A 22,589-nucleotide genomic window follows, 5' to 3' on the forward strand; every position below is an offset into this window, starting at 1 on the left:
TCAGCTTGGCCGTCACCTAAGGATATACATCCCTGATAAGGAGGAGTCCCACTATCTGTTTAACATCTCCCATTACAATGGCCTCACTGTGTTAACATTCCACATGCATGCAAACTGGTGACAGGAGTGCTCTTACTATGGTAAAGTGATAAAGTGATATTATAACTAATGTGATATGTTAAAATATGTGAGTAATACATGAGAAAAGAAATTTGCCTCCACATGCTTTAGTTCCTCAAATTGTTATGCAATCTTTTTGTTCAACCCACTGATTAAAGCTGGAAGTCTGCACATCAACTGCATCTGGGTTGTTTCATTTAAAATTCACTGTGATAATGTACAGAAAAAAATTTTGGACTTAACTGCATTTCTATCTGTTTAGCCCCTGCAGAATTCTTGTCCGACAAGAAATCAAACAGCAGATGTCGCCACTATCAGCAGTTGGCTTGTTGTTTGGGCACGCTTTGTATAATTTTGGTGTTGGGCATCATAGCAGTCAGTGTCTATCGTAAGTATGAAAACATTCATGCATTAACTCAGTCTTAGACATAAATAACAGCACTTTAGATGAATTATATTGGTCACAAGAAAATGTTGTTAAACAATGTTTAACAACATTTTGTTCAGGAAACAAGACTAATTTCTTGATTAATATATTTTTGACGATTTAAAAAATACTTGTGATTTTTCAGTTTTAACTTTTTCTTTTTAGATGCAAATTCCCCCCAAAAATATGCAAACCAAGAAATGATCCCAAACAAAGCAGTTGATGCAATTTTACATTGTAAATATTCTATAATAACATTGAATACAGTGGTTTTAATGTGATACACAAGGAAACATAACAGTAGTCATTAGGGCAGTCCTTATGCTGTGACTGCTGACACAACCAGTCTGCAGCTACATTACCAAAAGAATCCCCAACAAAAATGCACTTTTATACTTTTAATAACATTTTCATAAAATTAGAACCTCTATTGCATTGTGGGAATTTTCATCTCCTTTACCCATTAAGGAAATATTAGACCAATTATAGAATTGTGGGTTTCATATTAAAAGATTTTGTCATAAAATTTAAGAAAAAAGAAAGGTAGCTAGTAAAATTTTTTTTTATTAGAACAGAAGAGAAAATACTTTAAGCAGTGGTAAAATTATAAAAACAAAATGTGAAAATGAAAACTGCATCATTACCATGTCTTGAAAGCTAATTTAAATTTCACAGATGTCACATCAATTCATGAGATTGATGAAACTGAGCTGAACCAACTGAAAGAAAACCAAACAACTTTAAACGCTGTCAATCGTAACCTGACAAATCTCAATGACAAACTCAGCTCAGACAATGAAGACTTGAAGAGGAACCAAACCAAGCTCACACTCCAGATGAACAACCTGACTGAAGTCATCACTGTCTTAGAGAAAAATGTGACAAACCTGACTGCAGAAAACCGGAACCTTAGCAGGAAAAATGAGGAGTTGGAGGCAGAGAAGAAAAACCTAACAGAAGAAATACAACAGATGATGACACCATGGATTGAGCTCAATGTTAGTCGAGCTCAGTGGAGCATTGATGTCTACTGTCCCAAAGAAAATAGCAGTATGTTCCAAATATATCATGTACAAAAATACCAAATTTAACAGAAATATGCACTGATGTTTATTAACTGAGCTCTATCCTTGCAGAACGAACATGTAATGCTTGTCAGAATGGATGGGATCATGTTGAGTCCAGCTGCTATGCAGTTAATAATCCTGACAGTGCTGGATGGAAAACCTGGCAAGAAGCTAAAGAAAACTGCAGAGGAAAGATTTCAGATTTACCTGTTGTTATTAATGAAGAAGAAAAGGTACTGAGAAAACTGTGGGACACTTTATGACAGACTTCATGAAAATAAAAATGTAATTTCTTTAGATTGAAAGCTTTCTTAGAGCAAATTGTCTAAATATCTCTGACAACTTTCTCTCTGTCCTCAGAAAACTGTCAGTGAAAAGAGTTGGAAATATGTTGTAAACAAAGGATACTGGATTGGTCTGAGAGTTGAAGATGGGATATGGAAGTGGCTGGATGGAAGGAATCTGACTGATAGGTAAGAGACACTTTGAATCAATAGAAATTTCAAGTATTTCCCAAATCTGTGATAAATCAATTGCAGTGTACCAGTGTCCATCAGCCTTGAGCAGATTTGTTGTTTTCCTCAGCTCCTGGATCAACCAGCCTCCTTCTGATGGTCACTGTGCAGTCTCTGTCCAAAACCAAGGATTTAAATCATTGAGCTGTGCTGAGAAGAACCGATGGATCTGCAAAAAGAAAGCTTTGTCTGTTTGAATACTGCAGTAAAACTTCAGAGGACTTTCGGATAGTCTCAGTCTCAAAATATAATATTAATGATGATAATAACTGGTCAACAGAGGGCACTGCATTACTTCAGATCAATGAGTTGTTCCCTGAAGTATCTGCACTGAGATTCTTTCATGTTGCAATGATAGTTATTGTTAAGCTATGTTATATTAATGACAAATGTTTTAGTCAAGCCAAGAACAACACTGTTCAAACTGCTGTAACATGTAGAAGAAGGACAGCTGGCCTCTACATTTGGACTTTGTTAATCAGTCACAGAGCAGCAGAGAAGAACAGGAAGTTCAGCTTATAATTGAAGTCTCATGTTGTGTATTTTGCATATTGTTATCATATCAGCTTCACTTTTTTTAGTGTTGTTAGTAAAGTTTTGATTTTATTCATTTACATTGATTGAAATGAAATTATGGATCCATCCTGCTTTGTATCACCAGCTCAGCCTGGTGGTGGTGCTGTAAGGGTTTGGGGGGTATTTTCTTGGCACACTTTGGGTCATTTATGTCAACTGAGCATAAATAAAAATGGCACAATCCACCTGTGTATTATTGTTGAACATGTCCATCTCTTCATACCCACAATTCTTTTGGCTGATTCCAGCCAGATAAAACACTATGTGAGTTCACTATAGTCAAACTGCCTCCACAGTCACCAGATTTCAGTCCAGTATCAACCTTTCAAAAAGATTTTGAAAATATGTTTTTTAATCAATTTTTGATTTAAGCATTTATTCATGGATGACTAATTCATTTTGAAATATCTATTTATAAATGGTGTTTTTATTCTAAATTAAATTATTTAAAAAAATAACTTACTTTATTAATATTTAAACAAATAGAATAATTTAAAACCCATTCATAAATGAATTTACAGATGCACATTATATTACACAATATTATTTAGCACAGGAGTCTTTATTTCTCTTGTGGTCCTACATAAAAATAGCACAAAGTATGTGGAAGTAGTCAAAGGCCAAAAAATGTGCGGAGCACAATTTCGTGAGTGCTAGCTTGAATTTACATTTAAATGCTGTGTAACATTCACACAATAATGTTCCTGTTTCTCTTTATTATTCTAGTTGCTTCTGCATGTTTTTGTGGCTTTTAACCGCTTCCACATACTTTGTGCTAATTTCATGAAGGACCACAAGAGTCTCGCACATCGAAATAAAGAATCCTGCGCTTTACAGCATTAACACAACTAAATCTAAAGTTGACTAAGCTGACTAAAGTTATCATGTTTTTAATGGTGAGAGCTGCTCCACATGGTTTAAAAAGTGTCTCATTTGCCTTGACACATCTATTCTCTTCCCCACAAGCGTCAACATTTTGTGATTTTTTTTTTTCATGAAAAACAGGGAGCATGGGAGTTGGTTTCCTTATTTTGAGGCTTAGTTTGAACTTAAGCAGGTTGTCTTGACTCTATATACATATCTAAATGCAATGAGTTGATGCCTTGTGGTTGGCTCATTAGTTCTGTGTGGTGTGGGGAATTCACATCATGGATTTCCAGCTGGCAAATCTGCAGCAAGTGTAAGATGTTATCATAATAAAAATAATCTCAGGAATATTTCTTGGACCTTGTTGAAGAATTAAGGGAGTTATAAAGGCAAAGCCAATGTCATCTCAGGACAAGCATTAATAATAATAATAATAATAATAATAAATTTTATTTATGAGCGCCTTTCAAGTCACCCAAGGACACTTTACAATAGGATAAAACACTTAGTAAAACAATGGCAGAATAAGAACAATAAAATAAAGCACAAGATAAAATGAACAAACAGTGGATTCACAGTGAATATGCAGATTTGAACAGATGAGTTTTGAGTTGGGATTTAAACTGGGGGAGAGAACCAATATTTCTTATTTCAGGGGGCAGAGAATTCCACAGCCTGGGAGCAGAGCAGCTGAAAGCTCTGCTTCCCATGGTGGTGAGGCGGAAGGAAGGTACAGTAAGCTGGACAGAAGAAGAATAACGAAGTGAACGGGCAGAACAAGTGGTGGTTAACAGGTCAGAAAGGTAAGAAGGAGCGAGGTTATGAAGGGCCTTGAAGGTGAGCAGAAGAAGTTTGAAAATTATCCGGAATTTCACAGGGAGCCAGTGAAGTTCCTGAAGAACAGGGGTGATGTGCTGGTAGGAGGGGGTTCTGGTGATAATGCGAGCAGCAGAGTTCTGAACCAGTTGAAGCTTATGGAGGGATTTTTGGGGGAGACCATGCAGAAGAGAATTGCAGTAGTCAATACGGGAGGTAACAAGACTATGTACAAGAATGGACGTAGACTGGGTGGAAAGAGAAGGAAGCAATCTGTTAATGTTACGTAGATGGAAGTAGGCAGAACGGGTGAGGTTATTGATGTGTGATTTATAAGAATGTGTACTGTCTAGGATGACACCAAGGCTCTTAACCTGAGGAGAAGGGAGAACTGTGGAGTTATCGATGGTGAGTGAGAAATGGTTTGCCTTCAAAAGGTTGGATTTGGTGCCAATAAGGAGGATCTCAGTTTTATCCTCATTGAGCTTTAGAAAATTAGAGGTAAACCAGGATTTTAACTCGGATAGACATTCTGTAAGGGAAGAAGGTGGGAGGGAGGAATCAGGTTTGCAAGAGAGATATAACTGGGTGTCATCAGCAAAACAGTGAAACTGAAGATCAAATTTGCGGAAGATGGTACCTAGAGGGAGGATGTATATTATAAAGAGGAGAGGGCCTAAAACTGAGCCTTGGGGTACACCAGAGGTGACGGGGAATAGACGAGAGCGGAATGATCTTAGTTGAATAAACTGGGAACGGTCGAGGAGATATGATTGAAACCAGGCGAGGGGTGTGTCAGAGATGCCGAGAGAGGAAAGTCTGCTTAGAAGGACAGAGTGAGAAATGGTGTCAAAGGCAGAGCTCAGATCTAAAAGGACGAGAATGGTGAGAAGACCAGAGTCAGCTCCGATTAAGAGATCGTTAGTGACTTTAAGTAGAGCAGTTTCGGTACTGTGACATGAGCGAAAACCAGATTGAAATCTCTCATAGATGTTATTATTAACCAGGTGTAAATGAAATTGAGCTGCAACCACTTTTTCGAGTATCTTAGAAATGAAGGGTAGATTGGAAATCGGACGGAGGTTGTTAAAGTTGTTAGGATCTAAAGAAGGTTTTTTCAGTATAGGAGTGACTAGAGCAGTCTTCAATAAGGAGGGAACGATACCGGTGGTGAGAGAAGAGTGAATGATAGCACAGATGAGTGGGAGTAAAGAAGAGAGGCAGGATTTCACAAGCCCCGTGGGCATGGGGTCAAGATGACATGTGGCAGGTTTTGATTTACATATTAACTCGGAAATATCAGATAAATCAGGAAGATGAAAAGTGGAAAACGGCTCAAAAAGGAGAAAAGGTTCTGGAGAGGGCGTAGACACAACATTTGATCTGAGTTGCTGGTGGATGTTATCGATTTTCGTAGTCCAGAACAGCATCAAAGAGTTGCATGTTTCAGAGGAATAGAAGTGCGGTGGTAAAGCGTTGGGGGGTAGAATTAGTTTGTTGAAAACTGAAAACAGAGTCCTAGCATTACCCTCATAAGAACTGATAATACCAGAGTAGAAGCTTTGTTTGGCCTTGTTAATGGAGTCTTTATACTGAAGTACATGGTATTTATAGATTTCTGAATCAACAGTTAAACCAGATTTCTTATATTTACGCTCTAGCTGCCGAGCTTTGGCCTTCAGAGCTCGGAGGTCAGAGGTAAACCAAGGAGCAGAGCGAGTGAAGGAAACAGAGTGGGTTTTTACAGGAGCCAGAGAATCAAGGACAGTGCGTAGACAATTATTATAATATAACAACAAATCATCAGGAGTAGAATAGAAGTCCGGAATCTGAACATTGTCCAAACTGGTAGTGAGAATGTCCATATCAATGTTCTTGATGTTGCGGAACGAGATGAGACGGGTTGGCTTGGTAGAAGAGCAGCAGAGAGTGAGGTTAAATGAAAGGAGGAAGTGGTCAGTTATGGGGATTTCAGTAGCAGAAAGATTCGAGGGAGTAAGACCAGAACAGCAGACCAAGTCCAGGGTGTGTCCTTTAGAGTGAGTGGGGAAGTCGATAAATTGTTTAAATTCAGAGCCTTCGAGACAGGAGGAAAAGTGTCCAGTGAGTGTATATTAGACACGCATTGCGTGTCTAATAAAGTGTCCAGTGAGTGTATATGTCAAAAACAGAGGTTAGTTAGAAGAGACAGAGTTACACTGGTGAATCAGCAGTTTATTATCATGCTCTGTGGTATTTCTCAGTGTACAAGTCACAAAAAACTCAGCAGCAGGGCAGTAACTACGGCAGAGGAGAAGGTCATATTAAGAACTAACAAATGAACACAATCAGCAGTTAAGCTAAGCTTTTCAAATGCAGTGTATCAAAAAAGATTTTCTAAAACTCAGGGCTATTGATGTGAATCAAAGTCTGCATCTCTATGTGATTACTGTTTCAAGTCATGTTGGTTTAGGTGATGTTTTCTTCAGTAATAGTAAACAGTAAAAAAAGACTGTAAGCAAATCCAGTGGGTCAGATACTGAGATATGTGCTGCCACATCAAAGGCAAACTTTCCCTGTACAATCTAAGGCAAAGTTCCAGAGAAAAAATACATTTTTAAAAAGAGCTATGATGTCTGAACGTACATTTAAGATGCTGAATTCTGTCAACATTGAGCAAAAACATTTTGTTCATTCAGAATGACCCAAAGTCTACGAAAATTGTGGTTGTTTGAAAACTGCTTAACTCCAATTACCCTTTAAACTCTCAGTAAAACAGGACAAGGAAGCTGCACGTGAAGAAATGAAGGTTGAAAATGAAGCAACTCAACAAACTCCTGATACAAATGGTGAGTTTAAAAAAACGACAACAACAAAAATCAAACAAAATCACTCTGTGTTAACACAACTGGAAGGAGGGATGGGAATCGAGAGCTGGTTTCCAGTAGTCCAATTCCCTGGGATTGTTAGTCTGCCTGCCCATCAATCACACTTATTGGTTGTTCTTCTGCTCTCAATGCGATCAGCTGATATTACTTTGTGCATCGTATCAAAAGCATGAGATCCACAATTATTGGAGTTTATTCAGATCATGGGCCTTGTATTTCAAAGCCCACCGTGCTACAATGACACACATTCTCACTGATATTTTGATACACCTGCCATTTCCCACACCAAGTCATTATTTCATGCCAACACCTTTATTTTGTGAAAGACAGGTTAGATTTGTAAATCTAAAATTAAAGCTCTCAAGTTGACCCAAGCAATTTAAACCTCCAAAATTAATGTTAAAACATTTTATTTTGATTAAGGAAACACAGTTCTTCAAAACGAAACATGACAAAATTCTCTCTCCACGAAAGAAAGAAAGAAAGAAAGACTGAATAACTGACTGACTGCCTGCCTGCCTGCCTGGGCCTTTATCCAGAAGAACATGAAATTAGGATAAACATTGAGGGCAAAGCAGAACACAAGATGAAAGGAAATCATAATATAATTAAGATACAATGAACAATCTTGTCTTGATGCATGCTCAATCAGGAAATCCAAAAAACTTGATTCTGTTCATCTGGACGTCGCGTTTTCATTGAGAAAAACGTTTCATTGTGACTTCTTCATTCTCAGCTGAATGCAGGTTTCTCCAACTTAAAAAACACTGCATTTGCATAATGACTGAAACTAGCACCACTGTCTACAATATGCATATTGTAATGAACACTGACCAGTGATAATTGATGAAACCATGGTCAGACATGCAGTCAGCTGAGACAGATCGGGAGACATTGTAGCAAAGACTCCTGTAATACTTTAGTTTCCTTCTTCAAGCTGACAACAGCAGGAAAGATCTTTGTTAAAACAGCATTTATAACTTTTAATTGACTGGCGTTCATGCATCAAGGTGTTGCACTAATGTGTTTACTACTTTGAGGAAACTGAAGTAATACGAAATTCTGTCTATAATCAGATCTGCCTCCAACATTATGTTTAATTGAATATTATAAGTTCTTGACATAGATTTTTCATAAAACAGTTTTGAATAAATTACCAGATGTCAGTCATATTTTTGTTAATCTCTGTTCCTGGACTTTGTAAAGCAATTCTTACCAAAGGCCGTTTGTGGACAGAGTATTTAAAATAGAAATGTACCCATGAAAAGGAATTAAATGTTTAAAACTGTGTAACCTTTGACTGAAAATAAATAAAAATATTATACAATGGAATACAAGTTTTGACTATGTTTCTGAATTTTAGGGCTTTTCAAACAACATTTTTTAAGATGTAATATCTCCCACAAAGATACAAAACAGAAATGACAAAAGCTGTCATTGACCCTGAGTTTTTTGTCTGAGTTTGGAGTTTTTGTGTTTACATTTTTGCCTTTTTCTGTATATATAGTGTTCTGAGTTTTGGGGGTCTGTATTACATTTAACAAGGTTTAGCCTTAGTTTTGCCTTCAGGTTTTCTGATTTAGTTTTCTTTGTGATTATAGATTTGTTCCAAAGTTAAATCATTTCTTTCTGCCTCCAATATGCATTTTGTGGTTGTACATAAAAAAAACAATGCTTAAATAATAAGGGATCTTTGACACATTTCATTGTATTCTAAAGAAAACTATGAATAATTTTGGTTGTTGAAATAACCTCTTCTTTTTTTCTTTTTTTGCCAGATAAGAAGTCGTCTTGTAATAAATCTTTTCCATCATTAGCAACATGCTGGGGAATTCTGTTACTAATTATGGTCCTTCGACTCTACTGTGAGTATAACTTTAAAACTACACTTTGGTCTGACGTGTGTAAGGACAAAGTAGTGTGATGATTTATATTTGATTGTGTTTTTGTAATAGTTATTTTTGCACTAATTTACAAGAAACATGTAAATATATTCAAACCACTTAAAAAAATACAACTAACTGCTGTTGTTTGTAACCTTATAGTCTCCACAGTTTTAGAAAAACAGATCGCAAACTTTACTGAAGAGACACAGATGCTCAAAAAGAAAAATGAGGAGCTGGAGACAGAAAAGAAAAACCTAACAGAAATAATACAACAGATGACGACACAATGGATTGATCTCAATGTTAGTCGAGCTCAGTGGAGCATTGATGCCTACTGTCCCAAAGAAAAAAACAGTATGTTCCAAATATATTTGTACAAAAATACCAAATGTAACATAAATATGCAGTGATGCTTATTAATTGATGTCTATCCTTGCAGACCGAGAGTGTAAAATTTGTCAGGCTGGCTTGCTTTCCTTCCAGTCAGGCTGCTATGCAATTGATGATCCTCAAGCTTCTGAGAAGCAGAAAACCTGGAAAGGTGCTCGAGATGACTGTATAGGAAAGATTTCAGATTTGGCTGTTGTGAATAATGAAACAGAAAAGGTAATGAGAAACCAGCGGGACTCTAAATCTAATCTAAAAATAATTTGTGCCACAATGTTTTAGGAAAAATATTTATTATATATATATATTTATTGATATGATATGTGATCTATTTAATATCTCTGAAAACTTTCTTTCTATTCTCAGAGTTATATCAGTGACAACAGCTGGGATAGTTCAGGAAACAAAGGATACTGGATTGGTCTGAGAGTCAAAGATGGGAACTGGAAGTGGGTGGATGGAAGGAATCTGACTAACAGGTAAGAGACACCTTGAATCAAAAATCATTTTAAATATTTTTGAAAATTCTGGATAAATTAATTATGTCTTATTTTATGTCAATATTGATTCCCCTTCATCAAACCTGTGATTTTTCTTAGTGCCTGGATCCCAGGGTCTCCTACTGATGGTCAGTGTGCAATCTCTGTCACAAATCAAGGATTTAAGTCAGTGAGCTGTAGTGAGCAGAACCGATGGATCTGCAAGAAAAAAGCCTTAACTCTTTGAATACTGCAGTAAAATGTCACATGACTCCTGGATGTTCTGAAAATATAGTATTAATAATGATGTTCATATCAGTAAAAATATAAGTAAATATATAAATATATTGAAATATGAAGACTGCTTTATGATTTTTGTATATTTAAAAAAAAACATGCCATTAAAAGTATTTTAATTTTACTTAGAAAGAAAAAAGGAAGTAAATTAACCTGTTTTTGAAATCAAATAATTGCCATATTGTTACTGACTTTCTCTTGTTAACAAACGTTTTAAACAAAAGTTGTAGCTAAAACAACACTTTCCAAACTGCTGTAACATGATGAGGAAGAAAGAGAGCTGGCCTCTATATTTGGACTGTCAGCATCAGCCACAGAGCAGCAGAGAAGAACAGGAAGTTCAGCTCATATAAGTTTTATGTTTTGTATTTTATACATATTCTTTGTCAAATCAAGTCTAGTTTTTCAACATTGTTGTTATATTGTATTTGGTGGGGATTTTAATAATTTTTGTTTTCTTTCAGTTTTACATTTTCCAAATTAGATTCAATTACTTTTCAGTGGCTCTATATTTTAATTGCTAACACATTCAGTTGGAGGTTCACTGGTTTCCTGCAGGAGATGCAAAATAATACTAGCAAATCAAACACACAACCCTTGTGAGAAGGGAGCAGCTGAAAGTAACACACAGATTCAGGTACTTTCAGAGAAAAGTTATTAACTTGAGTTTAGTTTCTATTAGGCTCAATGCTAATTTTAGTTCAACTATAACACGGTAATAGTGTAGCACAGGGCAATATCTAAGAAGCTCAGAATGGTTATTGGAAATGTTTGCTCTGCATAAGTGAGTACATCCATAATTTTTCTTACAAGGTCTGAAAATAAGTTGTTAAACAAAGTTTTTAGTTTAAATGCATGGTAGATTGCTTACTCATTAATCCCAAGACAATCTTGTAGGTCCTTGTTTTGAGTTATTGTCTGTGACCTTGTTAAGATGCGCTTAATTCCTAAAATTCACTTTGAAAAATTTTGGCGATTTGAAATTTTACTGAAGTACATCGGCTCTATTAAAAGAATGGAGGATATAAATAAATGGTTTAACATGTGACTCGTATACATTTGAGCAGGTAACAAGCCCGAACCAAAGAACCAAGGTCACCCACAGTAATAACAGACACAAGTGTTGATTCAATAAATGCCCTGACATCTATATCACTATAATCACTAAACACTATATCATACCTCTCGCTATTATACACATACCTGTATGTGTAGACTAAGCACATAAAAGTGAGAGGCGATGGGAATAATTCATCAAAAGCTTTTTTTTTTCATCCAAAACATGATCTAAAATGGAAATTCTTGTTATTATAAATGTGTTTGACATTTAAAAAAAAAGAAAAAAAGCAGTCACCACCAGTGTCTAATTTAATCTAATTAACATTTTTTTTTAACTTTTTCAACATGTTCAAAATAAAGATTCAATCAATCAATCAATCAAACATAACATTAACAACTGATAACCAACAGGTGTTGTTGTTTATGTTTTTGAATAAACATTTTATGAAAATACATCACTTTCTTTCTTCCTCTTTTTTTTAGTAGAATGAAGATTTACGATTTGTTGTAGAGAACAGCTGTAGAGTTTTATGATCAGCTGCTTTGCAGCGGCAATACCAAACACAAGTACAGTACACTGTGTTTAAATGCCCTCAGAGGCAGTAGGCCAGCAGTGCCTGTTGGTGTAGGAAGTGTTTTCAGTATTTTTAGGAAGAACGATTCCTGTTGTTCTTCCTTCATCACTGCTGTGGTGTTGTTACTAGTTTATCATAGGAGTGTATCGGAACCACAACCATGTTGACCAGTGTGACGATAAAACTAGAGAAGTGAGGTTGAGATGGTCTGAACATGTGCAGTGGAGGGATAGTGGCTCTATTGGACAGATAATTTTAATTATGGAGCTGCCAGGCAACAGTAAATAAGGAAGGACATGCAGAGGATTGGTGCATAGTATAGTACATTGTAGTTTAAGCTAGAACAGTAATTAGGTTTAGGTTTGCTGCTGGGCATCTTGTGATCTTAAAGAAAAATAATCCTGGATAAAAAAAAAAGTAGTTTACACATCCTCCTATGTTTATAATAGTTTCTATTGTGTGTCTGATCAATGTTTTTTCCTCCGTACTTACCATCTGTTCGACTTCCTTTACTGTCTTTCATGCAGTACATGCTGAAACAAGCTTGAGCACCCACATACGTGCAAAGCCTGAAAAACCTGAAAAAAACCTGAAAAAGATATTGACAAATCGTTACATTAAAAAGGAAAATTGAGTGTTTGTTTTAAGGGTCTTCAGTCATGGCAAGAAAAAAAATGTCAATACCAAAAAAACAACAGCTGAGGAAAGGTGAACTAGCAGCCGAAGAACAAGCTGTAGATGAACTTTGTGGGTTAAAACTGCTAATAATCTGTCCTGTCACACCAACTCAGCATTGTTTCTTCTAACACAGCGATCAACAAACTTCTCTATCATGTTTAAAATTAGTTAAAAATGCTGTTTCACAATTTAAAAATACGCAAATGTTCCTTTATTTTGTAAGGATCACATTTTTCATAATGATTAATGTTTTTTGAACCACAACATGAAAAAGTATGATGAGACTTACAAAGAAATACAGTACATATAACAGTCATACATGTATTTGAAATTTCATCTTTGTGTCATGTTTATTCCAGTCTCATGTAAGGAAACCTTAAACCACGAAGATTTCTATTTTACAGCTTTTGTATTTAAAGTGTATAATTTAATTTACTTTTATGGCAAATTTAACTCACCAAGCTGCTTTTTGTATGTGAAAGAGAGTTGGTAAGTAGAAGAGTTCATACTTGAGTAATTGTGAAGTAAAGGTTTAGAAAGTCTGATTGTTTTTACAGAGGAAAGATACACTCAGCAGACTCATATAACCAAGTTTCACAGCCTCCTCCAGAGTAAATAGACTCAGCACATTCATAACTGAGGTAAACGGAGGAGTAACAACCTACACTATTTTTACAGCAGTCAAGTTTATTTGTCCTACAGCAGCCACCGTAGCTAGGATTATGCACTTCAACTGAGAAGTGCAGGAAAACTGAATTCAGCTGACTATGATCTGCAACCTACTAACAGCTAGCAGGGATATTTTCCACATTGTACCTTTAAGAAGAAAAACGGTTGGATGTATGAATCTAAAATCTAAATCGATGATTTCACATAGACATACGCAATTTGAATCTACTGACAATGAAGATTAAAAGTTAAAAATGAGGCTCTTCAATTCATAAATTCATAGCTGTTGTAACATGTTTGATCAAGATGAGGTAGAGGGAGAGTTGGCCACTACATTTGGACGTCATTAACAAAGCACCCTGTCAACGTCAGTCACAGAGCTGCAGTGAGGAACGGGAAGTCCAGCTTATGAAATGAGTCTCATGTTGTCTGTTTTACATATGTTGTTTTTCCAGTTTGTGTTCAGTGTTTTTCAGTTAATTTTCAGAGTGAATTATTTGTTTTGGTTAGTTTTATATATTTATATCCATTTTAGTTTTGTATATATCTTTTTGTTTATTTTGTTAGTATCAACTATAATATGTTTGGTATTTTTTAGATGTAAAAAGCTATCAGTTGTTATTGATTCACAGACTTTCTCATGTACACACCTAGAGCTTTATATTTATAAAGATCTAGATAGGCCAATGGTGCCTCATGTCATGTGGACAAAATCAGAAGCTGAATATAATCAACTGAAACATTACTCTGTGAAAAATACCTCCAAAGGACATTTTTCTCATTTTTTTCAGTTTACATGTTTTTTCTAGTTGCTTGTTTTCCAATCTTTAAATACGGCCCATTTTCTCATTTTCAGAATATTTTGGAACTATTCCACTCACAAAGGAACCAAAGCACCTGATATCAAACCGATCTTATGCATTCATTAAATACCATCAAATCTGCAGCAATTGTGCTGCCGATGCTATCATGCTGGTATGAACCAATATCTGTGAGTCATGTTTCCAGCTCCTTGTTGAATCTACGCCATGAAGAACCTGGTACTAGCAAGGTGTACCTAATAAAGTGTAATAAAGTGAAAGACATGGACAGCATACTTTGTCAGCCAAAAGCAGAAGTTGCTAAATGAGATGGGTGTGACAGAGTTAAGAAACAACTTGCTCTGTGGCTGTAACGCGGTAGTATCTCTCTGTCTATAATCGCTTAAATCTCAACAAGACTGTAAGGATGGCAGACGAAGAAGTTAACTATGCCTCAGTCACATTCAACACCAAGAAACTATCCCGATCACAAGGTAAGTTAAGTTTTTCAAATATACTGCAAGAAGAAAAGATAAAGCCAACACTGCAAATTTACACAATACGGATGTTTTTTACTGGTGTTTTCTGCAGTAATAGAGGTTAGAAAAAAAACTTGTAGAAATCAGGTCCAAGTTAGATGTTAAGCTAACTATCCCACCAGAATATTGAGGGGATTCATTCAGATGCCCAAACGACCTAAACTGATAGCTTGGACATCTGACTTTGATGCATCCTGGTTGTGGTGGTGGCTGATGAGGGGGAGGTCGGGGTATCTGCTTGGACCGTGTCCACAACCACAACCCCTCCCCACTTCCTAAATGGATGGGAGAAAATGTAAAGAAAAATGTATTTAATTAAATAAATAAATAAAAAGTGTAAAAGTCACACTTTGTTGAAAGACGATGAACCGTTAAGAATGAGTGTGTCCTCTGTGAACCAGTTCTAATCCACTGGAATTTACAGTATTATTTCATCTATCCATCCATTTCTTTAACTACTTATCCCATGCAGACTAGTTGCATTTGCATGATGTTTAACTACAGATACTTTTACTACAGCTACGCTGAGCAAAGAACTATTACATCCAAATAATAAAAAAGCATTAGAAGGAATTTGACTGCAAAATAAAGGCTCAATATTTCACCACCTACCACTTCAAGATACAATAACTGATGTGAGCTATGCTGGACGGGCTGTGGACTAGTTGGGAACTTGTCCAAGGTTGGTTGAAAAAAAAAGAAATTAAACAGAAATAAATGTTGGAGCCAGAATTGAAGAATGATCTATTAATTACTATCAGTCAAAGGTTTGAACGCACCTTTTCATTTAATGGTTTTTCATTATTTTTACTACTTTCTACATTGTTATTCATGCTGAAGAAATCAAGTATGTAAAGTAAGATATATGGAATTATGAAGCAAAGAAAAAATTGATAAATGACTCTAAACATATTATATATTTAGATTCTCAAAGTAGCTGCTCTTTGCTTTGTTGACTGTGCTGCAAACCCTTGGCCTTCTCTCAATGAGCTTCATGATCCCCTGAGATAGTTTCCCCTTCACTGGTGTGCTTTATCAGGGTTTATTTGTATTTTAAGAATTGAAGGTCAATCAGTCCTGAAAACTGCTCGAACTTTGAGTGTGTCCCCAATTGCAGTTGCAAAAACCATCAACCATCGGTTGAAACTGGCTCACACGAAGACCAAGAATCACCTCTCTTGACTATTAAGGCTGGTTTATAGCCAGCAAGTTAACAGCACCTCAGATTAGAGCCCAGATAAATGCCACCCAGAGTTCCAGTAGCAGACACATCTGTACATTAACTGTTGAAGGAAACTGCGCAAATCAGGCCTTTATAGTCAAATAGAAACACAAGGAATGGACATTAGACCAGTGGAAACCTGTGCTTTGGTCTGGTGAGTCCAAATTGAGGTTGTGCTTTGTTGGTGACACTGTTGGAGATTTAATCAAAACTGAAGGCACACTGGACCAGCATGGCTATCACAGCATCCTGTAGCTACATGACATCACATCTGGTTCGCGTTTAGTTGGAGCATCATTTATTTTTCAACAGAACAATGACCCCAAACACACCTCCAGGCTGTGTAAGGAATATTTCACCAAGAAGGAGAGCGATGGAGTGCTGCACCAGTTGGCCTGGCCTCCAGAGTCATCTGACCTAAACCCAGCCGAGATGGTTCTGGATGAGATGGACCGCAGAGTGAAGCAAGAGGGCCAATAATTGCTCAGCATCTCTGGGAACTCCTTCAAGACTGTTGGAAATCCACTTCAGGTGACGACCTCATGAAGCTCATTGAGAGAATGGCACGACTGTGCAAAGCAGTGATCAAAGCAAAGGGTGGATATTTTAAAGAATCAAGGATATTAAACATGTTTTGAGTTATTTCACACTTTTTTGTTTACTAGATAATTCCATCTGTGTTCATTCATAGGTGCATTCCTTCAGTTAGAATCTACAATATAAATAATCATGAAAATAAAGAAAGATCATTAAATGGCTGGTAATGTATATTTATACACATATCTATATGGACATCTGCTGCATTTATCTTTTTTGTTGTATTAATGAATAAAAGAAAGTTAAACAAACTACTAAATAGGCATTATAAAGTCCTATATTTGTGAATACTAATAAATCTTTAAACCTTTCAGTTAAAAAAGAGGAGGAAACCATTTATGATGATGTGAAAGTGAAACATAAAGCAACGGAACAAACTCCTGACACAAACAGTGAGTAATAAAAAGAAATCACAAATCCACCTGTAATCATGTCTAACACTGCAAAGATTTTTTAAAACTTTTACTACAAGATGTGGTGATGAGTACTAATCAGCTTCTAAATTCATTTACAGTGTGTTTTCATGCTATTATCCTTCATGTTCATAAGGGTTGGTAGGAGAGTACACTCTATAAAGGCTTTCATTGTAAAAGACAGGGGAGAGCAGGCCTCATACAGTACAGAATGCGTTCAGCTTGTCAAATTTACATAAATCTTCGATCGCTAGCAATGTGACTCTGAAGTGCTGTACTATATGTTTGTAAGTTTTCTCTCCAACAAACACAACAATGTTAACAAAATGGTTTGCACCGTCAAAGGCAGCTGCAGCTGCCTTTGGTTTCACTCTATAATAGGCTACTGGACTTATTTTTCTACCAGTTTGAAATTTGAGAATGTTTAACCTCCTACGACCTGGCGTCCACATATGTGGACATCACATTTTGGGTTATTTATACCAAAATACTCAATTTTGCTCTACAAGGGCCTGATATCCACTTATGAGGACATTATACTGCTACTGTTCTATCAAAATTTTAAATGAATATCCTTATATGTGGAGGTAAAATGAGGTAAAAAAAAAAAAAAAAATCTGGTAATTCTTTGTTTTTACATTCATACCCCAATATGGCCAAATATCAAAGAGAAATTAAAAATGCATGCTGTGGAAGAGTTCAGGTCTTAGGAGGTTAAACAAGAGAGAAAAGTGTAAAAATGTTCATGCCTGTCTGAGTATGTAGTGTGTAGTGAGGCGTTTTACAGCCGTAAAACACCTATAGTAATTGTAAAAAATAAAGTTGACTACTTGGTTTGACCTACCATGATTTCACTTATCGCGGGTTATTTTTAGAACGTAAATCCCGCGACAAACGAGGGACCAACCACTGTAAAGGAGTTGTCTGTATTAATTTTTCAAGAATTGTTCTCTTATTTTTTAACCACACATTGAATTTTACCATTTCCCATTTATAGAAATATCTGTTTAAAACTGGATTATTTATTGGCAGAAAATTATTTATTTACTTTAAAAAACAGTGTGTACATGTGCATTTTAGAGCCGATATGAGACTTGAGCATTGCAAGATTAAATATAATACTTATTTTTTCAGATTTTTTTCTCTGGAAATGTATGCAACTTTTAATAACCAGTAAATAATAATGACATTCATTCATTCAAGCAATGAATGTAAAGTAAGTAAAGCAATATATTTCTGTCCTGTAGACGTCTCGATTGACGAGAGATCAGACAGTAGACGTCATCACTATCAGCAGTTGGCCTGTTGTTTGGGCACATTTTGTGTCATTTTGGTGTTGGGCATCATAGCAGTCACAGTATACCGTAAGTATGAAAAAGATCAGTCAATACATACACTCACTTTAGAGCTCAGACAGATTTTAAAGCCTTTTTTTTTTAAAACAACTTAACAGTCATACTTAAACTAATTTCTGTTAGTATTTGTAAAAGGAAAAAAATGTCATTTCTGGAAAAAAACTAATTACTGAAGAGAAAAAAGCAAAAGATACATTTTAATGAATACAATTTTGACTACATGTAATATTTTTGTGATTAGTTTTTTATCTTTAGAGTCAACCTTCCACAAAAAAAAGATGCAACACTGAAATGATTTCACACAAAATCTGTGTATATGTGATTTGAGATACAATAATAAGCAATATTCTATAATAACAGTGAATGCAGCGTTTTTTAAGACAATCCATAAGAAAAAAACATGTATGATGCGACCTAACATGAGACTCTATTCTGTTAGAAAAACAGGTGATGAACCTGACTGCAGAAAACCACAGCCTTAGAGAGAAAAATGAGCAGTTGGAGGCTCAGAATAAGGGGCTGGAGACAGAGAAGGAAAATCTAACAGAACAAATACGTGACATATCATGGAACAATCTCAATATTAGTCGATCTCAGTGGAGCATTGATGCCTACTGTCCCAAAGAAAATAACAGTATGTTCCAAATATATCATGTACAAAAATACCAAATTTAACAGAAATATGCAGTGATGTTTATTAACTGAGCTCTATCCTTGCAGACAGAGCATGTAAGCCTTGTCAGAATGGATGGGATCATGTTGAGTCCAGCTGCTATGCAGTTAATAATCCTGAACGTGATGAATGGAAAACCTGGGAAGAAGCTCAAGAAAACTGCAGAGAAAAGAGTTCAGATTTACCTGTTGTTATTAATGAAGAAGAAAAGGTACTGAGAAAACTGTGGGACACTTTATGACAGACTTCATGAAAATAAAAATGTAATTTCTTTAGCTTGAAAGCTTTCTTAGAGCAAATTGTTTAAATAACTCTGACAACTTTCTCTTTGTCCTCAGAAAACTGTCAGTGAAAAGAGTTGGGAATATGAAAACAAAGGATACTGGATTGGTCTGAGAGTTAAAGATGGGAAATGGAAATGGCTGGATGGAAGGAATCTGACTAATAGGTAAGACACACTTTGAATCAATAGAAATTTCAAGTATTTCCAAAATCTGTGATAAATCAATTACAGTGTACCAGTGTCCATCAGCCTTGAGCAGAATTCTTGTTTTCCTCAGCTCCTGGATCGACCAGCTTCCTTCTGATGGTCACTGTGCAATCTCTGTCCAAAACGTAGGATTTAAATCAGTGAACTGTAATGAGAAGTTCAGATGGATCTGCAAAAAGAAAGCTGTAGTTGTTTGAATACTGCAGTAAAAATATCATGACTGGTGGAGATTCTAAATACAAAAAAACAATGATATTACTATTAATGAAATCTTTAAATAGATTTTTTTTTAAAATTGAGTTTACACAAAAAAAAGTTTAACAAAACTGTACTGATTTTGTTTGCCCAGCAGAGGGCACTGCATTACTTCCCATCAAAGACAGTGGTTGTCTAAAGTATCTGTATTCTGGCATTTCTATATTTAAGTGACAATTGTTGTTGTAAAAAAAATCAACCAACCGAACAAAAGAAACAAACAAACAGTACTGAACAAAATAAGCTGAACTTCCTGTTCTTTGCTGTTGCTCAATAGCAGATCTTGACAGTGTAGTGCCGGCTCTCCTCCTTCCACATCTGAATGTTGTTCTTAACTTGATTAAAACCATCCATTCATTCATTCTCTGCCGCTTATCCTTGGACAGGTCGCCAGTCTGTTGTAGGGTAACACATAGACAACCATTTGCACTCATATTCACACCTATGGGCAATTTAGAGTTTCCAATTATCCTATCCCCACTAACTGCATGTCTTTGGACTACTGGAGAAAGCTGGAGTACCCGGAGCGAATCCATGCCATCATGCGGAGAACATGCAAACTCCACACAGAAAGACTGATGGTGGAACTGAACTCAGGACCTTCTTGCTGTGAGGCAACGGTGCTAACATGGTGGATGATGAACACAGGTCAAAAGGGTCAACACACTACCAGTCCACTCTCCTTGAGGCTTCCACAAAATTCAGACAGAATCCACACATTCCCAAATCCAAACTAGAATCACCTCACTACTCCGTGTCAGGCAATCTCCACACAAACCTGGTCACAGGGACAGACAGGTAAGAATTTCTTAGCAAACAGTTGTCACAGCAACAAGAATAGAAGCCAGGCTTCTATGAAGTGTTTCACTCGGTGATATCTGATCTTCTGCTACTTTCTTATGAAGCTGCCTGCACAGGATCATCAGAAGTAGTTGCGTGATTGTGACCAGGTGTGTGAGCTAGAAGGTGCAAAACCAGCCATGTCCTCACAATGCACACTTGCCGCCGCACACACACATACAGACGTATTTGCCAGAAGCAAGAACTCTGAAGCTCAGAATGGTTATTAGAAAAATCGGATCCACATAAACTCCATCATGTTCCACTAATCCCAATTTTTCTAAAAATGTCTGAAAAACCAGTTATTTATTAGCTTGCTAGCTATTCCTAAATGTGCCACATGTTTTGAATGTGCAGAAAAGATTTTTTTCTGAGGTTGGGAATATTTAAAAGCTTTTCTAATTTAAATCATTCAAAACAGAAATCTTGCTTTTAGACTGAGAACTTAATCTTAAACAAAAGTGTTCACTGGAAGGCACATTATACAGACAAAAATGACTCTATCCACCACAAATCTAATATCTGTCTAAATCTTATGTGTGAGTTCTGGGGCAATTCTAGGTTCAAACCTTTAGATGAGGCTCAGCTCCCAGTCATGATGTCATGCAGGCATGCCTTGTAATTAATATTAATTGAACATGCTGCCTGCAAATGTCATCAACTCTTTCTACATTTGCAAACCACAATTCAATTGGATAAATATTACAATGTTACTTTCAAAAGCAACCTAATTAGTTGGATGGCCTATTGTAGTGTCGAAGAATAACTCAGAGTGAATAATCAGAGATTTCAATCTAATCCATCCATTTTAGGATGGAGACTTTAGTTATCAAATCCAAAGCAAAGGCTCAGTCGTTAAAGAAGTTAAAGAACTATTTGTGACAGATAAGAAACATGTACAACATTATTTTAGTCTCTTAACCACATAGAGGCAGTTCATCATCAGACACTGGAAAATCACCTGTCCATGGACCTGCACAAGGAGAAAACTGGTAATAATGTATTAGTATTGTATTGTATCTTTATTTCAGACATATACAGAAAAAACAATATATAGAAATACACATATTTGCATTTACATGTACAAATATGAATATATATGTAAATACACACGTATATGCTCAGACAAAACAAAGAGAAAGAAAATAAATAAAATAAAACAAAGTCTAAATGATATCAAATTACAATTATTAAGTCTGAAATGGAGTAGGAAGAAGTATATACATACTTATTAAACCCTACCCCTTGCTCAACATTCTGTTGAATCCCACTTTTCACTGTTACCCCTAATTCCTTCATTACTTACCCCACACAATAAACAAGGAATGAAGGAAATGTATAAAAATAGCTACAGTGATAGATATAATTTTGATGCAATTTAGCATAGTTATATATACAATGGGTCATCAACTTTATCAGTTTCATATTCTTCCAAAAGCAGTTTTTGAAACATCTTTATGAACTGACTAATGCTTGAACATTGCAGTAGGTCCACAGGAAAACTGTTCCACAGTTTTACCCCACAAATGGTAATACAAAAGGTTTAACCTTTGTCCGTGCTTTAAGAGTCTTCAGATTTAATTTTCCCCTCAATTCACAGTCTCTGTCAAAAAACATCATCTGTACATTTCCTGGTAACATATTGTATCTGGCTTTGTACATAATTTTTTACAGTTTTATATTTTATAAGATTCATAAACTTCAACATTTTTTAATTTCAAGAACATAATATTAGTGTGGTCTCTAAATCCTGCTTTAGTAATCATCCTGATGGCTTTTTTCTGAATTTTACATAATGGTTGAAGTGAAGTTTTGTATGTATTTCCCCAGATTTCAGTATTCAGTATTTCACAGTATTCCAAATATGGCAGTATAAGTGAACAGTAAAGTACCCAGAGTGATTTGGAAGGCAAAAAATGTTTAGCTTTACTCAGTACACAGATGCTTCTTTACAGTTTAGCTTGTATTTGCTGTATGTGAGGTTTCCAGCAGATTGTGTTGTCTATTATCACACCCAGAAATTTTGTATGAGAAACTCTACTTCAACATTATTTATCAACAATTTTGTTCCAGCATCCTTTTTTTCAATTTCCAAATAACATAAATGTAGTTTTATTCAA

At 35.8% G+C, this 22,589-nt stretch overlaps 2 protein-coding genes across 4 annotated transcripts in view; both read left to right on the forward strand.

Moving 5' to 3' along the window:
• Nucleotides 1–2,888, forward strand: part of LOC113032294 (uncharacterized) — a 24,835-nt gene extending 21,947 nt beyond the window's left edge. For both annotated transcript variants that reach the window (XM_080308465.1, XM_080308466.1), the window contains 5 exons: nucleotides 383–508; nucleotides 1,223–1,597; nucleotides 1,684–1,847; nucleotides 1,975–2,087; nucleotides 2,200–2,888. In XM_080308465.1, coding sequence (XP_080164591.1) covers nucleotides 383–508; nucleotides 1,223–1,597; nucleotides 1,684–1,847; nucleotides 1,975–2,087; nucleotides 2,200–2,326 — 905 coding nt within the window. In that variant the 3' untranslated portion in view covers nucleotides 2,327–2,888. The remainder of the gene's footprint in view (nucleotides 1–382; nucleotides 509–1,222; nucleotides 1,598–1,683; nucleotides 1,848–1,974; nucleotides 2,088–2,199) is intronic.
• Nucleotides 2,889–14,441: 11,553 nt separating this feature from the next.
• The window catches only part of LOC113032138 (uncharacterized), a 53,681-nt gene continuing 45,533 nt past the window's right edge, over nucleotides 14,442–22,589 (forward strand). The window contains exons 1-7 of one of the 2 annotated variants that reach the window (XM_026184822.2): nucleotides 14,442–14,579; nucleotides 16,758–16,835; nucleotides 18,104–18,220; nucleotides 18,651–18,845; nucleotides 18,932–19,095; nucleotides 19,223–19,332; nucleotides 19,445–19,986. In XM_026184822.2, the coding sequence (XP_026040607.2) occupies nucleotides 14,513–14,579; nucleotides 16,758–16,835; nucleotides 18,104–18,220; nucleotides 18,651–18,845; nucleotides 18,932–19,095; nucleotides 19,223–19,332; nucleotides 19,445–19,571 (858 nt within the window). In that variant the 5' untranslated portion in view covers nucleotides 14,442–14,512 and the 3' untranslated portion in view covers nucleotides 19,572–19,986. Of the gene's footprint in view, nucleotides 14,580–16,757; nucleotides 16,836–18,103; nucleotides 18,221–18,650; nucleotides 18,846–18,931; nucleotides 19,096–19,222; nucleotides 19,333–19,444; nucleotides 19,987–22,589 lie in introns of those variants that run through there. The other variant, XM_080308469.1, reaches the window with a different exon arrangement.

This window comes from Astatotilapia calliptera, chromosome 11, assembly GCF_964374335.1.
Source record: "Astatotilapia calliptera chromosome 11, fAstCal68.1, whole genome shotgun sequence".
NCBI classification, from domain to species: domain Eukaryota; kingdom Metazoa; phylum Chordata; class Actinopteri; order Cichliformes; family Cichlidae; genus Astatotilapia; species Astatotilapia calliptera.